Source organism: Schistocerca gregaria, chromosome 8 (genome assembly GCF_023897955.1).
Source record: "Schistocerca gregaria isolate iqSchGreg1 chromosome 8, iqSchGreg1.2, whole genome shotgun sequence".
NCBI lineage: Eukaryota > Metazoa > Arthropoda > Insecta > Orthoptera > Acrididae > Schistocerca > Schistocerca gregaria.
Window position 1 is genome coordinate 261840361 of NC_064927.1, and position 19501 is coordinate 261859861.

Consider the following 19501-nt stretch of genomic DNA (forward strand, 5'->3'; position numbering starts at 1 on the left):
AATATATTGATTCTGGACTGCCGAAAGGAGTGCAGCGATGGAACAGATGGACGGACGTGCTGACACTTACACGTTGTCGAGGATCTCCTTTAGCTCGGGCCGAGTGACGTCGCGGTCCGTGAAGAACTCGGGCAGCGCGGCTCGCATCGTGAAGTACATGTCCAGCTTGCGCTTCGTCTTCTCCAGCGAGAACTTGCAGCCGCGCAGGAACGTCATGATGCGCTGGTCATCTGCAGGACAAGGAACAACGAATAAAAGTAACCGAGCTTGATTTATATATTGTGTCATGGTGTTTGGTATCAGTGATGTAAATTCCAGTTAACACTAACGATAATCATAGACACATTACACAAAAATTTGTTAGGTGAGGGAGATACTGCAGTCTCTAGCTTTGATAACGGCTGCAAATCGTTCAGGAATAAATCACCAAGTTTGAAACGCTGTGCCATATCCCTCTGAAGTCCTTGATTGATAATTCATCTCGTAGAGTACCACAGTGCGAAGATGTTAGCTGCTAGTTTCACCCGCTGTTCCTATTAGCCGCAGAGACTCGTCTTCGGGTTAAGAGTGGCTGATTTAGCTGGACGGTCGAGCTGAGGAGGAAGCCTGAATTTGCGTTAAACTATTGAAACGGTGCAAAAGTTCGCAGCGTTTCTGTTTTACTTGTTGGTATTCCGGTTGCTATGGTTGTACTTACCGAGTGCCCTTTTTTTGTATTTTACTGTTGCTATTTGAATTTATATATTGACATTTGCACATACTAAGTGGAGCTGTGGACGCTAGAAAATGGAGTGTCAAATGGAGAAATCGGAACATTACCGACATATTCTTTTTTTTCTGTTGAATGGTGTGGTGACAGCAACGGAGGCAACTAAAAACATTTGCGTCATTTATGGACAGAGCCTGGCAAGAAAATGGTTTTAGCGTTTTAAGGCGGATCGTTCTGACGTTAGTAACTCTCCACATTCAAGAACACCTACGGGGGTTGATGGAGATCGTTTAAACACATTAATACACAATGGCCCCACGTCAGTGTACTCGTGAAGTGGCAGATGAGATGAACCTCGAACTTTCCATCATCGTACGACATTTCCATCCAGCGGCGGAGGCTGAAACTCGGGTTATGGTATCGAGTCCCATAGCCAAAAACCACAAAAATCACTGGGTTGCCATGTGCGCATCTCTGCTTGCTCATTATCAACTGGCTCATGAACAACACCGACAATTTCTATCCTGAATCGTTACCGGTGACGAGAAATCGTGTCTTCATACTATCATAAGGAGAAGAAAGGGATGGTTGAGCCCAAACAAAGCTCCCTGTACAAAGACCAGCATGCATCCACATAAGATAATGGTATGCATCTGGAGAGCAGTGGCAGTGCGGTGCACTAAGAACTGGTTCACCAGTGTGTAACCATCAATGCTGACCTTTATTGTCAACATCTGTGGCGACCTTGCAGGCGAAATCCTAGAAAAGCGACCAGGAAGACTGCGTCACGTGATGCTAAACCGTGACAACACCTGCCCGCATTCTGCTAGAGTGGGTGGAAACCACCGTACAGGCGCTGGGTTGGGAAGTCATTGTGCACCCACTTTTCTCACCTGATCTTGCGCCATCAGATTTTCACTTTCTCCAAACATGGCTCGACGAGTGCTCCACCTCAAAGACTCGTGATTTCTACAGTCGCGGAATCGAAGCGTTACCCCGGCGTTGATACATTACATATTTAGTGAAAGAGAATATATTACTGAAGACTAATCTGATTTGTTTATCAGACTTATCGAGAAATGCTACGAACTTATGCGCTAACCGAACAGACTGTCAGTAATTTGGTTACAGACCTAATGTAGTACAGCAGTTACTACTGAATGTATAACTTGACTCACTCCACATCCTCGAAAACTCTTCTTCATGACAGTTAATGACCAAATGTTAGGGGTTAATATATCGACTGATTTATGCAGTTAAGTTCCCCTGTGTACCAACCGACAGAAACAGACAGTACGATGTATCTCGCTGATAAGTCGCTCACAAGTTACTCTCCGATCAGAGCAGAGCTCGGAAGTTTTCCTTCTGGTGTGTCTTACATTCTTACTATATCCTTACGTGTAATAGTTCCAGGGCACAATTTACACGAATACCCTGATCCTGACTGATACGTAGCTTTTTGGAATCAGCTACGTACCGTATATGCATAATATTATCAACTGTTAAGTATTTGTTCCTTTGACTCGTATTGTTTCGGTGATCTCAAAGTTCTCTTAGCTTTGGGATATTACTATGTAAGTACAGAACAGTATTGTGTATAATAGTCGGTCACGAAACTATGTCGATATATGCGCATTAGAACGGGCTCCATGAAGCACACGATCTGCTTTCTGGGAGGAGCGGTTGCAGCGAATTAGTGTCGAATTGTCGCGTTCTCTGTGCGGCAGGAATTCCTAGCGCGAGCGTCGTCTGCAGTGGACTTGATGTGAAACGATGTACAATCAGTTTGGAACTCAGTTCTTGTGTTTTCCGCTCGGTCTATTGAGTAGTAAACGGTGCCAAGGAGATGAGAAGTCCTCAGGTGGTGTCCTAGCAGTCTGAAACAATTAAACTGGAGCGGATGGTTCCAGTTGACAGGCGCAAAAGGAAGCTAACTCCTCCATTTGTATTCCGTTTTGTTGGTTGGGTAACTCGTGTAATCGGCTCACGACATGTATCCATTCGCTTCATATTTAACCCGTTCTATCTTCTGATACACTCTTACGTATAAATCTGAGCCATAGTCACCTAGGTCTCGCCTTTTCACGACACGCAACCCCATCTTTAACAAGACAAACGAAATTGTTCACTCACGCGAACTTATGACATTCATAGACACTGAACTGTCGCACTTATTGCACAGCCCTCATTATTCCCATAAAGGACGCCAAGTTGCACAAATAAAGTATTTTTGTCCAACAGCACTGCTGAACGGCTTCCCCTTCGTTTTCTCAGCTAACAGTAGTACATTAGAAGTAGGACACATTCCAGCATATGTTTTCCTTTTCTTTTACTACACCCTTACCCAAAACAACACAGAGATCTAAAGTGTTCCAACACTCTTATGGCTGTTAACAAGATTCAGTTAAACATTGAGCATATCACTCAGAGATAGGAAGAATCAAAAAGTCGGAAGAGGGCAGGCCTAAGGGATTCCTACATTGCCTGCAAAGCTCACACTCAGTGTTGAGTCAATAAACTTCCAACAAATAATATTTTGTAGTTTTGTTTCGGTTACTTATTTTGTAACTGGATATGATCTTTAGTGTGAAGGTCATTTTGAGGACCATTCTTTATTATTGCTATTGATAGAAGAAGTTATGTTTCGTTTAAAGAAAGGAAAAGAAAACCTCGGCAACACGAAATTACTTCCAAGGAGGGTATGTGTTTACTTGACAAATAGTGGACTTTTTTGAGTTGTTGGATTCTGGACTCTTACTGTGTTTGTTGATGATCCTTTACTGATAACAAGGAATAAACTGCAGTACAATATTGATGAGTGGCAGTTAGCCCTATATCAGGCAAAATGTGAGTTAATGCAGATGTGTAGGAAAAACAATCCTCTAGCGTTGTAATACAGCGTTAGTGGTGTGATGCTTGACGCTGTCATATCGATTACAAATCTAACGGTACCGCTTACAAAACGACATGAAGTGGAACGAAAACGCAAGTTTGACTCTCGGGAAGGCGAGTGGTACACTTTGGTTTATTGGGAGAATTCTGTGGAAGTGTAGCTCATCTCTAAAGGAGGTCGGGCACAGCAAAATAGTGCAGCCCGTTCTTAAGCTCTGCTCCAGTGCTTGGCACCCCCAAGAGGTCAGATTAAAGGGAGACAAGAAAGAAATTCAATAGCACCCTGTTAAACTTGTTACCGATATTACAGAAATGCTCGCTTAACTCAAACAGGAATCCCTGGAGGGAAGAAGACGTTCTTTTAGCGAAACACAATTGAGAAAGTTTATAGAACCAGAAAAACTGCAACTAACTAACGAAGTATTTTACTGCCACGAACGTACATCTCGCATGACGGTTGCGAAGCAAGACAAATCAATACTTGTATCGAACCATATAGGTGGCCGACCGTCCCTCGTTCCTTTTGTGAGTGGAGCAGGAAAGGGAATAACTAGCAGCAGGTACAAGGTGTGTTATCCGCAGTACAGGAGATTCGGTGGCAGTAAAACGTCCCACTCGCCTTGGAACAACTTCTCTATGGGACGCCAGGCGTGGCTCCAACATCATCGTTTTTGCTGTTGTACGAGCTAGACTCTGTTTCTTGCTGCATTATTTGTATTGAGTCTTCATTCTCTTGGAGAAATACAATGTGAGTAAATCTATTTACTGTGATAATTTCTTCTCTAATCATTTCTCCTCTGTCCAGCTTTCCTATGACGACAGTTGCTACGCCATTCTCTGGCTCAACTATCCCTACCAGTGTGTGCTAAGATGTACAAAACACAAAGTACCCTCCACTTGCGTAGTATTTATGTAGATAAAGAGAGATAGGGCTGTATATTTTTATCTGTCTTCACTTTAGTTGCACTGATTTTGCAATGAACCTTTTAATTTTGCTGAATGTTTGAGAAAGGGCTTGGTCACGAAGCACGACAAATGTCTTCAATATACTTTGGTTTCAACAGGTTATCGAATATTTCGTTTTGTCACACTCTACGTGTTTCTAAATTGTATTTAAATCTCAGAGGAAAACTGCACACAAAACTCCCTGTTTCATCCACTGGTGAATCTGATAGGTTCCAGAGGAAAGCAGTTCGTTCTGAGTAAGAAATGATGTGCAAATATCCAATATTAATGGTTACTGGTTCATTCGTTCAACCCACAACTTCTGGAACCATTTCTCGTGACAAGTTGAATGTGAATGGGCCTTGTAGTGCGACTGAGTACAATTAACAATATTTTAGTTTGATTTTTGTACTCTATTGGAACATTTACTTCGAGAATTGTTACGAAAAGAGAGCATGCACTTATGGCCATGCCGAAGATTTCTTCCACATGAATACAATCGTTCCTCAACTTCGACTGACATTCACTTTTAGGTCCCCACGTAAATGTAGGCAGTTGGTGAGTAATATACTTGCATTCGCGAAATGTCGTAACTATTGTATTAATTATTAATTATACAAAGCAGCTGGTTCACGGATCCTGACTTAAAAAACAGCCTATGCTGGTGGTCAATAAACGTAGTCAAACTGAGTTTCACACAATGAGAGGGATCGCCTATTGAGAGTGAGACACCATACCTTTGGCCTCACCCAGAGCCACTGCGTACCTAAACCTCTGTCCACGTTCAATTTCATTACGCTAGCGGACAAGGCGTGTAGCTGCAGTAGACCGGTTTTCAGCTACACCCCAACGAACAGGAGACGGACCAGGGCATTCTCAGATGCATTCTGGAGAGGCTATGATAGACGATTTGTGATACAATATGAAGAACCTAGTAAATTATTCAGTATGTTTTTTTTACATTATCTCAGTCAACTATTCCGGATGACTTTGCAGAAAATAAGTATGAAATTATTAAAACAGTAATTCTTGTTCCACCTGTCGGTCCACATGTCAACGGCTATCCTTTACTGGTCACTGCCTCCCGCTCTAGAGGCTTCAACTTTGTACGCTGTTGTGAGTGACATAAGACCTACGTTTTAATTTTGACAGCTAATTCACTACTCATCTAGTCTGTTACGTACAGGTCATTTCATGAGAAAGAGTACTTTTACTGATATTTTAATACATTTGCAATAACCTTTCTGTAGAGGAATATAAGTTTAACTGTTTTTCTTTCCTATTACATTATACCTGACATTGTGTATTACATTTGTTTTGCCTATACTCCACTGTATAAATGCTTTCAAGATCAGAAGATGGGAACATTGATTACAGACACCGGCTGTCTAGAATAAAAGTTATTGAGAACGAAGCCTTTCGCGACGGCACACTGTTGTATAAAACATCCTCGAACTTCTTTCCTCCTCAGTTCAGGGTAAAACCTCGAGCTTTCGACGATTACCGCAACCGTTTGCGTCAGGAGCAACTAATTGTCAAAATTGCTGCTGCGGTGGCCTTATATAACCAAAAGAGGGCTTCTGATTGGTCGGCCATTACGTCATGCTGTCGCAGATGGTCTCAATGTCTGCGCTGCTGCCGCCACCGCTCCCGTCGTAGAGTAAACACTGCGACGAATATCTCTGGATCTTCTCTACATCGAAAGCTCGCATCCATGCAACGTTAAGATTATATCTGCTGCCACTATTGAAGAGCTTCTCACATGTTCTTATTTCTACAGTGTCTTTAATTACCAAGTACCAGTATATGGGAGCCTGGGACAAAACTTTTGCTTTGTCAAACAGTATTTTGTCTTTGCTTGTGAGTTTTGCTCAGCAACCGCAGATTTCTCCAGTTCTCGATTTTTAATATGTCTTTGATGTTCTGCACAGCGGATGGACTGACCTATATTATTGCTTCCGCAGTGATGAAGGATGTTGTAAATCCCAAGAGACTGTCCTTAAAAGGGCGTAGCATCTCCTTTATCTTCTTAGGAGCCCTGAAAATACATCTGATACCTCGGCTTTCAAGAACTCGGTCTACTTTGCTGCATATTGCGCCAGAGAAATGGAACAATACATTCGGTGGCTCGTCACGTGAATGTTCAACTTTTTCAAGTTTCCTTTTCTTAGAGAAAGCTTACTTCATATCACGTGCCCCCAGCCATTCTTTGGGAGCACATATTTGAGATGATCAATTTCGGAATCCAAGTGGTCCTCGCCAGAAAGGGTTTTTTCTGTGTGTACCAGTCTATTTAAATCTGCTCTTTTCAGGACTGAATGGCGAAAACTCTGGGAGCTAAGATGCAAATCAGCGTGCGTCGGCTTGCGGTGCACTGAGTGGCCTCGACGTCTATCTGACTATCGCTGCTCCACAATATCTAAAAACGGCGGCCTTCCCTGTTTGTGCGTTTCTACAGTGTTTGGGTGTATGCTATTCACATGTTCCTGGAAGTCCTCAAGTGCTTCTGCGGCGTGTGGCCAGAACTCAAAACGTTCTATAAAAAAAGTTGGACATTGCTGTAGACAAGAGAGAACTCACAGCCACTCCCTCCGTTACTTGTCTTCAAATTTACCGCCGTACAAGAAGTAGGTGGTCGTCAGAACATATAGGAACAACTTTATCGTTTCAGCAGGAAAATGCTCTGATGGAAATTTCAATGCGTCCTCCTCAGGAACATTCGTAAATCTAGGACCACATGCAGGCTGACTAAAATATCGTTTGGGCCAACTGTAATTTGTCTGATCTGTTTCCACATTCAGATTTTCCTAACGAAGACGATGGAGATAATGCTCGAAAACTCGAGATTTCACCCTGAACTGACGTGGTAAGAAGACCTAGAACGTTGTATACAATAAAAGTTATTATTAGCGATCTTGGCAAACACGTTTATCTCATCTACATCTACATCTACATGACTACTCTGCAATTCACATTTAAGTGCTTGGCAGAGGGTTCATCGAACCACAATCATACTATCTCTTTACTATTCCACTCCCGAACAGCGAGCGGGAAAAACGAACACCTAAACCTTTCTGTTCGAGCTCTGATTTCTCTTATTTTATTTTGACGATCATTCCTACCTATGTAGGTTGGGCTCAACAAAATATTTTCGCATTCGGAAGAGAAAGTTGGTGACTGGAATTTCGTAAAAAGGTCTCGCCGCGACAAAAAACGTCTGTGCTGTAATGACTTCCATCCCAACTCGTGTATCATATCTGCCACACTCTCTCCCCTATTACGTGATAATACTAAACGAGCTGCCCTTTCTTGCACCCTTTCGATGTCCTCCGTCAATCCCACCTGGTAAGGATCCCACACCGCGCAGCAATATTCTAACAGAGGACGAACGAATGTAGTGTAAGCTGTCTCTTTAGTGGACTTGTTGCATCTTCTAAGTGTCCTGCCAATGAAACGCAACCTTTGGCTCGCCTTCCCGACAATATTATCTATGTGGTCCTTCCAACTGAAGTTGTTCGTAATTTTAACACCCAGGTACTTAGTTGAATTGACAGCCTTGAGAATTGTACTATTTATCGAGTAATCGAATTCCAACGGATTTCTTTTGGAACTCATGTGGATCATCTCACACTTTTCGTTATTTAGCGTCAACTGCCACCTGACACCCCATACAGCAATCTTTTCTAAATCGCTTTGCAACTGATACTGGTCTTCGGATGACCTTACTAGACGGTAAATTACAGCATCATCTGCGAACAGTCTAAGAGAACTGCTCAGATTGTCACCCAGGTCATTTATATAGATCAGGAACAGTAGAGGTCCCAGGACGCTTCCCTGGGGAACACCTGATATCACTTCACTTTTTCTCGATGATTTGCCGTCTATTTCTACGAACTGCGACCTTCCTGACAGGAAATCACGAATCCAGTCGCACAACTGAGACGATACCCCATAGCTCCGCAGCTTGATTAGAAGTCGCTTGTGAGGAACGGTGTCAAAAGCTTTCCGGAAATCTAGAAATACGGAATCAACTTGAGATCCCCTGTCGATAGTGGCCATTACTTCGTGCGAATAAAGAGCTAGCTGCGTTGCACAAGAGCGATGTTTTCTGAAGCCATGCTGATTACGTGTCAATAGATCGTTCCCTTCGAGGTGATTCATAATGTTTGAATACAGTATATGCTCCAAAACCCTACTGCAAACCGACGTCAATGATATAGGTCTGTAGTTAAATGGATTACTCCTACTACCCTTCTTGAACACTGGTGTGACCTGCGCAATTTTCAAATCTGTAGGTACAGATCTATCGGTGAGCGAGCGGTTGTATATGAGTGCTAAGTAGGGAGCTATAGTATCAGCGTAATCTGAAAGGAACCTAATCGGTATACAATCTGGACCTGAAGACTTGCCCGTATCAAGCGATTTGAGTTGCTTCGCAACCCCTAAGGCATCTATTTCTAAGAGACTCATGCTAGCAGATGTTCGTGTTTCAAATTCTGGAATATTCCATTCGTCTTCCCTGGTGAAGGAATTTCGGAAAACTGCGTCAATAACTCCGCTTTAGCGGCACAGTCGTCGAAAACAGTACCATCGGCACTGCGCAGCGAAGGTATTGACTGCGTCTTGCCGCTTGTGTACTTTACATACGACCAGAATTTCTTCGGATTTTGTACCAAATTTCGAGACAATGTTTCGTTGTGGAACCTATTAAAGGCATCTCGCATCGAAGTACGTGCCAAATTTCGCGCGTCTGTAAATTTTAGCCCATCTTCGGGATTTCGCGTTCTTCTGAACTTCGCATGCTTTTTCCTTTGCCTCTGCAACAGCGTTCGGACCTTTTTTGTGTACCACGGGGGATCCGTTCCATCTCTTACCAATTTATGAGGTATGAATATCTCAATTCCTGTTGCTACTATATCCTTGAATTAGAGCCACATCTCGTCTACATTCGCATAGTCAGTTCGGAAGGAATGGAAATTGTCTTTTAGGAAGGCTTCTAGTGGCACTTTATCCGCTTTTTTAAATAAAATTATTTTGCGTTTGTTTCTGATGGATTTGGAAGAAATGGTATTGAGCCTAGCTACAATGACCTTGTGATCACTAATCCCTGTATCAGTCATGATGCTCTCTATCAGCTCTGGATTGTTTGTGGCTAAGAGGTCAAGTGTGTTTTCGCAACCATTTACAATTCGCGTGGGTTCATGGACTAACTGCTCGAAATAATTTTCGCAGAAAGCATTTAGGACAATCTCGGAAGACGTTTTCTGCCTACCACCGGTTTTGAACAAGTATTTTTGCCAACATACCGAGGGTAGGTTGAAGTCCCCACCAACTATAAACGTATGAGTGGGGTATTTAATTGTTACGAGACTCAAACTTTCTCCGAACTGTTCCGCCACTGTATCATCGGAGTCTGGGGGTCAGTAGAAGGAGCCAATTATTAACTTAATTCGGCTGTTAAGTATAACCTCCACCCATACCAATTCGCACGGAGTATCTACTTCGACTTCACTACAAGATAAACCACTACTGACACACATAAACATTCCACCACCAATTCTGCCTAATCTATCTTTCCTGAACTCTGTCTGAGACTTCGTAAAAATTTCTGCAGAATTTATTTCAGGCTTTAGCCAGCTTTCTGTACCTATAACGATATCAGCTTCTGTGCTTTCTATTAGCGCTTGAAGCTCAGGGACTTTTCCAGCGCAACTACAACAATTTACAACTATAATTCCGACTGTTCCTTGATCCAAGCACGTCCTGTAATTGCCAAGCACCCTTTGACATTGCAGCCTATCCCGCACTTTCCCGAGGCCTTCTAACCTAAAAAACCGCCCAGTCCACGCCACATAGCCTCCGCTACCCGTGTAGCCGCCAGCTGAGTGTAGTGAACTCCTGACCTATTCAGCGGAACCCGAAACCCCACCACCCTATGGCGCAAGTCAAGGAATCTGCAGCCAATACGGTCGCAAAACCGTCTGAGCCTCTGATTCAGACCCTCCACCCGGCTCTGCACCAAAGGTCCACAGTCGGTTCTGTCAACGATGCTGCAGATGGTGAGCTCTGCCTTCATCTCGTAAGCAAGACCGGCAGCTTTCACCAAATCAGATAGCCGCTGGAATCCAGAGAGAATTTCCTCAGATCCAAAGCGACACACGTCATTAGTGCCGACATGTGCCACCACCTGCAGCTGGCTGCACCCTGTGCTCTTCATGGCATCCGTAAGGACCCTTTCCACATCAGGAATGACTCCTCCCGGAATGCACACGGAGTGCACACTGGATTTCTTCCCCTCCTTAGCCGCCGTATCCCTAAGGGGCCCCATTACGCGCCTAACATTGGAGCTCCCAACTACCAGTATCTCCACTTAGATATTATCACAGATCGATCCTTGCTTCTCAGAGTGAGTAAAAGAAAGGGTATCACCATTATCGAAAAGTGGCTACATCGATACTTTCGGAAACGTCACCAATTCTGCAATGAGATGGTGCGCTCTGTGCTGAGGCGCCATGACGCACGTACCCTGGAAGTCGGGGAGATGCGGCTGCTTGGCCAGCCAGTCCTTGATGTGCTGGAGCGCGTCCTCGCGCGTGTTCACGTCCTCGTTCAGCTCCTTGCGGATGTGGATCTGCAGCTCCGGGCTCGGCTGGACCAGCGTCATCTGCAAAGGAAACCAGTGGTCACGTACAGGTAGGAAAGACGTGACAAATAAATGCTCAAATGTCACATAATTAATAGTCACAGAAAACGTACAATTAGAAGCAGGCAAGGAAGATTAGGGTTCTAACTCCCCGTCGAGTAAAAGGTCATTAGGTACGGAGCACAATGTCACGTTGGGGAAGGAAATCGGCGGAACCGAAGTCTGAATGGCGTCCGTCTAGGATTTGAGCTGTCGCTCTCCTGATGAGTCCAGTGTCTTAACATTGCGCCATCTGCCTCCTTAATACAGTTCGTCAGGATCCTTGCGCATTCATATCGGAAAAAAAAGAGCAAGTGCGAGTAGGAATCACGTTCTGAGGGTTCCTTACCAACTAATTATGTAATTTATATAGAGAGCTTATCTTTAGGTTTTCATGAGTGAGTTTACGAATATCGAAATATGAGACATAAATGCTCGTATTCTTTGACTAGTTTTTTTTATACTTCAAGAGCACCATAGACTTTAGTACGTGTCCTAGATTTCAACATGATATCTCTGTCCCTTCCTGAGAAAAAGAAAGTCTGAGTGAACAGACAGACAGACGTGTAAAAGAGTGAGCCTGTGATGATGTTTGGTTTGTGGGGCGCTCTACTGCACGATCATCAGCGCCCATACAAAGCCCCAGTTTGTACACAAGCCAATCTACCCACTACCACAAATGATGATGATGAAATCATGAAGACAACACAAATACTCGATTCCCGGGCAGAGAATGTCCCCGACCCGGTCAGAAATCGAACCCGGGACCCCGCTGGCCACATCTTTATTTTTTTCGTTGTATTTTGTTGTAGTGGACGTCACATGACATCCGTTGAAAGTTCGTTATTGACCCCTTCACAGAGACCAGACCAGATCTAACGTGATTTCCCTAAATCGCTCCAGGCAAATGCCGGGATGGTTCCTTTCCAAGAGCACGGTCGACTTCCTTTCCCGTCCTTCCCTAATCCTATGAGACCGATGACCTCGCTGTCTGGTCTCCTTCCCCAAACAACCCAACCCAGATCTAACGCGCTAACCTACCGTGCCGGCCACTAGGCCACGAGCTGCTTGTGAGTCTATGAGGGGTCCGTTTATACTGACTGAGGTATGGAACAGTAAAAACTTAATATTTTTGGTATCTATAACAATAAACTTGTTGGGAAATGTAATCAATAATGAAAGCTGTGCAAACAATAGTAATAAAATATTATACAGGATGGCCAGAAAAAGCCTGAAAAACTTGTATGGATGTTGCAAAGTAGGTTATGCTGAGACAGAATTATTAAGAAAAAATCTGACACACTGCGCCCTTTCGCGCGTTAATTATCACTGAAATTAGCCAATCAGGCTGCAGCTCAGGCAAATTCCAGCGGCCAGCCAAATACAGTTAGTGTCAATTGTTCTCATAGCGTGGGTGATAGCATGCGAGACTGCTCTGTCTTTGGCTCCGTTTCGACCCTTACTACCGTGCCACGTTAAGTTTTTGCATAGCTGTCTCGTTAGGTTTTAGGAAACCAAACTAAGCACACGTTTGGCCACACCATCTCTCACGGGCCACTTGAATGTGATCCCACAACCTCCTCATTGCCTAATTTCAGTGATAAGTAACGCGGAAACGGTGCAAAGAACTGATTTTTTCCTAAAAATTATTTCTCAGCACAATCTATCCTGGAACTCCCTTACAAGTCTTTCAAACTGTTCCTGACCGTCCGGCATATACAAGTCTTCTTCGCAAAAAAACACTTTTATTCTAAGTGGTGACCGATATAGACCCGACCAGGATCATCTTCGGAGCATACTCAAGTGATCACGTGTGGAGACGATGAAAGGAAGCAGAAACTGGAGATAACAACTACTGGTGTTGACTGCTGTGGGTGGTATCCACAGTTCTTGCTCCATGCCAACGTATCTGCACATCATTCCAGTATGGTCCGAAGATGATCCACAGCCGGTCGAAACCGGTCACTACTTATGAATAAAAGTGTTTTTATGTGATTAAGACTGCTCTATATAATATTTTATTACTACACACATCAAAAAATGTTTTGCAGCACCTCGGTTCCAAGAGTTCCGGACCCTGTACCGAAAATTGAAACAGAGATCAACATAAACATCATTTCCGTTACGTGTTGTACCACCACACAGCGAGACGTTCAGAGATGGTAGTCCAGATTTCTGTAGACACCGGTACCTCTAATATCCAGTAGCAAGTCCTCTAGCATTTATGCATGCCTGTATTCGTCGTGACATACTGTCCACAAGTTCATCAAGGCACTGTTGGTCCAGATTGTCCCACTCTTCAAGGACGATTCGGCGTAGATCCCTCAAAGTGGTTGGTGGGTCACATCGTCCATACACAGCACTTTTCAATATAACCCAGGCATGTTCAATAGGGTTCATCTCTGAAGAACTTCCTGTCCACTCTAGGCGAGCGATGTCGTTATCCGGAAGGAAGTTATTCACAAGATGTGCACGATGGGCTCGAGAATTGTCGTCCTTTAAGACGAATGCCTCACCAATATGCTGCCGATATGGTTGCACTGTCGGTCGGAGGATGGCGTCACGTATCGTACCGCCGTTACGGATCCCCCTATGGCGTACGTCGGCCCAACATAATGCCACCCCAAAACAGCAGGGAATCTCCACGTTGCTGCACTCGCTGGACAGTGTGTCTAAGGCGTTTAGCTTGACCGGGTTGCCTCCAAAGACGTCTCCGATGATTGTCTGGTTGAAGGCATATGCGACACTCGTCGGTAAAGAGAATGTGATGCCAGTCCTGAGCGGTCCGTTCGGTATGTTGTTGGGCCCATCTGTACCGTGCTGTATGGAGTCGTGCTTGCAAAGATGGACCTCGTCATGGACGTCAGGAGTGAAGTTGCGCATCATGCTGCCTATTCGGCACATTTTTAGTCGTAACAAGACGTCCTGTGGCTGCGCGAAAAGCATTATTCAACATGATGGCGTTGCTGTCAAGGTTCCTCCGAGCCATAATCCGTAGGTAGCGATCATCCACTGCAGTAGTAGCCCTTCAGCGGCCTGAGCGAAGCTTATTATCGACAGTTACTGTCTCTCTGTATCTCCTCTATGTCCGAACAACATCGCTTTGGTTCTCTTCGAGACGCCTGGACACTTCCCTTGTTGAGAGCCCTTCCTGGCACAAAGAACGCGGACGCGATTGAACTGCGGTATTGACCATCTAGGGATGGTTGAACTGCAGACAACACGAGCCATGTACCTCCTTCCTGGTGGAATGACTGGAACTGATCGGCTGTCGGACCCCCTTCGTCTAATAGGTGCTACTCATTCATGGTTGCTTATATCTTTGGGCGGGTTTAGTGACATCTCTGAACAGTCAAAGAGAGTGTGTCTGTGATACAATATCCACAGTGCACGTCTGTCTTCAGGAGTTCTGGGAATCGGGGTGATGCAAAACATTTTTTAATGTGTGTAGTTCATAGCGATCGGAAGTGTGCCCAATATTTTTTACAAAGATTATGTGTCAAAACAATTCCACCAGCCTTCTAGACGAAACGATGCTTCAGTTCCTTGCTTGTGACCTTATGAATCTGGCGACATGTTTAATGTATTACTACCTTTCTTGTAAACAGAGACAAAGTCCTTATTACAGGCTTCTAGGGAATGTAGAGGGGACTTAATAGATGAAGTTTTGATAAGGGTCAATGTTCAAAAATTCACCGTTTGGAAATAAAATAATTTTGAAGATGGGATCACTTACAAATCCATCACTTCACGGCATGGCATGTTATGGTAGAGCTGCACAAAGCATGTCTCGACATTGTTTTATGGATTGCCTCAGTCCATCACATACCATTTTCGTCCGACTCTACTAAAACAACGGTTCTGGAAAATGACACTTTCGCAACTAGCAGAATTCATTGAGGTGCACCATGGAAGCTCATCGGGGTTTGTGGACCGTTTGTGTGAGAGCATGAGTCACAGATACACCTTGTGCAGTGAACAATGTGGTCACCACGTGGAGCATCTCCTGTAGAGCATATACGTCAGAGCTGCCTGCCTACCGTGTGGAGGTAGATTTAAAGTGATGCGAAATTCAATCTTACTTTACATTCAGACGATACGTTTCCGGACATGGATTTCTCATGAGTACTGTATCTACTGAGTGTCCTCTACAACCCCTAGAATTTTGTAATAGTAGTTGTGAAATACCGGGTATAACTAAAATCAGCTTTAGTCTGTAGCACGTTCAAGTGGATGAAAATAGCCGATATCGATAGACAGTGCAAGCAGTGAGTTCTGGAATCAGTCACCGGTTTAAAGAGCAGTACCTGTCCGGAGTGATTTAAGGTGAAATAGTTTCATAAATCTAACCGAAGGTAAGGGAGATACCAGACTTACTTATATTGGGAGAACCTTAAGAAAGTGGAATTCTGGAGCGAATGAAGTCGCTTACAGAAACACCCTTCGACTAATAATTGAGATAAGCATCGTTCGACGCCCTGGGGGCCAAGACTGACAAATAGAAATAGAGATGATTCAATGGAAGGCTAGGCGCTTCTTTATGCTCTCGTTTAATCACCACGAGAGAGCTGAACTACTCAACAAGCTACAGGGGAGGACGCTACAATAAAGAAAAACTATTGTCACAAAAATCACAGTAGTTACATCCCGAAATAAATGAAAAATTGTATTACATGCTCCGACATCCATCATGCCTAATGGCAATGATCGTAAAATTCATAACATTCATCCTTATGTACGGGGAAGTCGACAGTCTCTCTTTCCGCGTATCATCCGTGAAAGAAACTGGAATGGAAGAATATCAGTCATGTACATAACACATGCCTTATGGTGATTTAAGCTGTAGATACAGTATGCAGCCGTTGCATCAGTAAAAACTCACTGAGACAATAGACGTCAAACGGTGCAGCAAAGATTCATCTTCCGCTGTCGCTTGTCTTCCGCTGTGGTCAGTCTCGGAAGTACTTCGAGGGGATATGATATCGCTGCTGTTAAAGCAGATGTGAACTCGTTGTACTTACGTTATACCAGGTAGCTTCTACAAGCAGACGTAATGCCCAGGGTAATGACCAAATCTGCAGCTTTCTGGTTCTTTAAGTGAGCGTTTGTCAATGCTACTTGCCGTCGTTTGCTTGAGCAGCACGTTCAGGCAATACGCTTACCGTTGAAAGTATGTGAGACGTGCTCGCTTAGTGTTTCGTCTGTCAGGCTGCTCCGCCAGTCACTCGCAATCAAGTTCTGAGTCGCTCCGACCAGCTGCTGCCCCCACATTAACCTTACGAATGACTTATTGTGTACATTGTTTCTCAGCTCTTAACGTAGTACCGAGCGAGGTGGCGCAGTGGTTAGCACACTGGACTCGCATTCGGAAGGACGACGGTTCAGTCCCGCGTCCGGCCATCCTGGTTTAGGTTTTCCGTGATTTCCCTAAATCACTCCAGGTTCCTTTGAAAGGGCACGGCCGACTTCCTTCTCCATCCTTCCCTAATCCGTTGAGACCGATGACTTCGCTGTTTGGTCTCTTCCCCCAAGCCAACCAACCATCTTAACGTAGTGGAGTAACAGTCTTTCAAGACCCTGAGAAATAAATCAAAAAGAAGTCCCTAACTGCCAATCGGCCGTACGAACTGTCTCTCGCCGATGTGATTGATATTGACAGGGTGTGTAGGGCAAGCGAAGGACTTCAACATGTGTAACCAGGAAGAAGCAACTCTCAACCGCTTTCGATAAGATCGAGTATGAAAATTTTAGACGTCCTTATATACTTTTTATGAACACAAATATTCAAGCAGTCCGCAGCTGGGGGAATAAGCGTGCAGTGTCAGAAGCGCAAGATCTCTAGATCGAATCTTGCAGCCGGTACTTTTTCTTCATTCCCACGTATTTATAGCACCAGATTTATTATGACTCTGCAAACTATCAGTATTCCATGGCATATTATGTACGTAACATTCAGCCTGGAAAAGCGAAAAAAATCTTTTTTTTGTTACGAGATTGGAAATAAAAGAAGGGTACACGAGAATTTTCAATCAAATCAGTTTAGTCATTTCCTTTATGTTATTTAAAACTTTTTGGGACGTTGTTCCACGAAAAACAGCGATCTATTCAAATTATAACTTATTTCAATATACACAGTCGTGATCGCACTTAAGTTCTTTATTTTTATTTTTAGATGAACTGTTGCGATCTTCTAAGAGATCATCTTCAAATCATACATTCTTTGATGACTGCAGGAACAGTTGATGTGGAACAGGCATATCTGTGCAGGAGTGGAGAACACATCAACGGTTTCTGCAGTCATCAAAGACTGTAAGGTTTGAGGATGATCTCTTAGAAGATGGAAACTGGTCACCTAAAAATGAAAATAAACAGCTTACGTGCGGTCACGATTGTGTGTATTGAAATAAAGTTATTTACTGTAGCTATACTTCTGACAAGTATAGTATGTAACCTATGGAGAACTGTACGAATTAGGATGAGACTGATGGTAGAGAGATGGTAAACAACAATTACAGCAACGTACAGCACGTGTGAAAGACGCCGAATTTTTGCATGTCGAAAAATCTTAGTTACAGACAAACTTGGTTTACATTCACCAACGATTCTCGGTCGTCACACAATTTACCGGTGGAATTTTTATGTAGTCTTCTGTAGAAGCTGTGTCTCTGCCCTGTTCGATGACAGACACACAATTTCGCAGTCTTTTTATAAAGCTCTTCACCTGCATGCTGCACCATCGGAATATATTTATGAGGGATTACTTTAATACTGTACGTCGTCAGAACAAAGTGGTGAACAAAAAGCCGTACACTAACTTCGAACCAGCGGCCTCGCGTTTACGAAACTAATTGCTTCTTCTCTCACCTGCCAACATCTGCTAGTGACCATACATGTATATAAAGGGACCTAAAATTTTCACACGCGATTTCTCGAAAACGGTTGAGAGTTGAGTTTTCCTGTTTACATATGATGAAGTCCTTTGTCGCTCCCTACACATCGTGTCAATGTGAATCAGATCGATGATACACTTGTGAGCATCATACAGAAAAGTAGCTTATTGACTTTCGTAACATGAGATGTGACTAGAATCGGAAAAAACATAAATACACGATGTGACAGATCTATCATCAGTAGGATGAACATACTCTTTGCAGAACTATATGATGTGATGTTGCAGTCCGATTGAAACGTTAGTATATTCGTAGGGCGTTTCTTCTGTGGCATCAAAGTTCGTACCTATGTATTAACGACACGTACACCTAAGAGACGGGACTCAATTCAATCATTGTTCTTTCAAGTGGTTTCATGTCATCTACTACTCTCCCCATCCTGTGCTTGCCTTCTGATCACTGCACACCTGGTACTCCCAGTAATTATATCGCACAGGAAGGAACACAAGCTGCTCGTAGCCATGGCAAGAGTTATTTATATACCACGTGATGCCCAACAACAGGACTGTTAAGGAAGTAAATGAAGACAAGTCATTCTCAAAAAAGTTTACTTTTTGTCGTTAACTATTTCGTTGACATTCTGATTGTTGTGATGGTTTCAGTCTGAAGTTGCACGCTTGCACGTCTGCAATCCATCTGCTTTAATTAAATATAACAAATGTGATTCAGCTGAATTATTCTCTTAAGTCGTCACATTACATCAGTAACCTTGCTTCCAATACGCTAATTGGAAAAAAAAGAATCAAGCGGTACGCCTTTACAACCTTCTTTGGAAGTTTATGTTTCTTTTAGCATGGGAAGAAGTGTTACATTACAAGTTAACAAAAACTTCGAATGGTCGGATGGACAAAAATAGCCATTATTCAGATGTAAGAATACGCTCATACCAACTTCAGTAAATATCTAGGGGAGAAGTTCTCCTGATTTGGGTTACTCACTGTTAGGCCTGAATGAGGCACTTCATCATCTCCTGGGAAGTCTCCCGAGACTGCTTTTAAAAATAAGAAATAACATTTTCATGTACGTCTACATCATACTATGCAAGACGGCTAACGGTGTATGGCGGAGGGTACTTCTGGTACCACTAAGTGATTCCCATAACCCATTTCCACTCGCAAATGGCTCGTGGGAAGGATGATATCAGGTAAGCTTCTGTACTGGCTCTAATTTCTCGAATTTTCTTGTAGTGGTCATCATGCGAGATGTGGGTGGGACGAAGTAATGTGTTGTGCAACTGTTCTCATAAACTGTTCTCTCGGAATTTCAATAGTAAACCTCTCCATTATGCGCAACGCCTCTCTTGTAATGTCCGCCATTGGAGTT

General features: G+C 43.6%; 1 protein-coding gene across 2 annotated transcripts in view; it reads right to left on the minus strand.

Annotated features, from left to right (window-relative positions):
• LOC126284952 (alpha-tocopherol transfer protein-like) overlaps positions 1-19501 on the minus strand; it is a 126895-nt gene that overhangs the window by 26388 nt on the left and 81006 nt on the right. For both annotated transcript variants that reach the window (XM_049984227.1, XM_049984226.1), the window contains 2 exons: positions 11072-11210; positions 71-230 (listed from right to left, as the gene is read on the minus strand). In XM_049984227.1, the coding sequence (XP_049840184.1) occupies positions 71-230; positions 11072-11210 (299 nt within the window). The remainder of the gene's footprint in view (positions 1-70; positions 231-11071; positions 11211-19501) is intronic.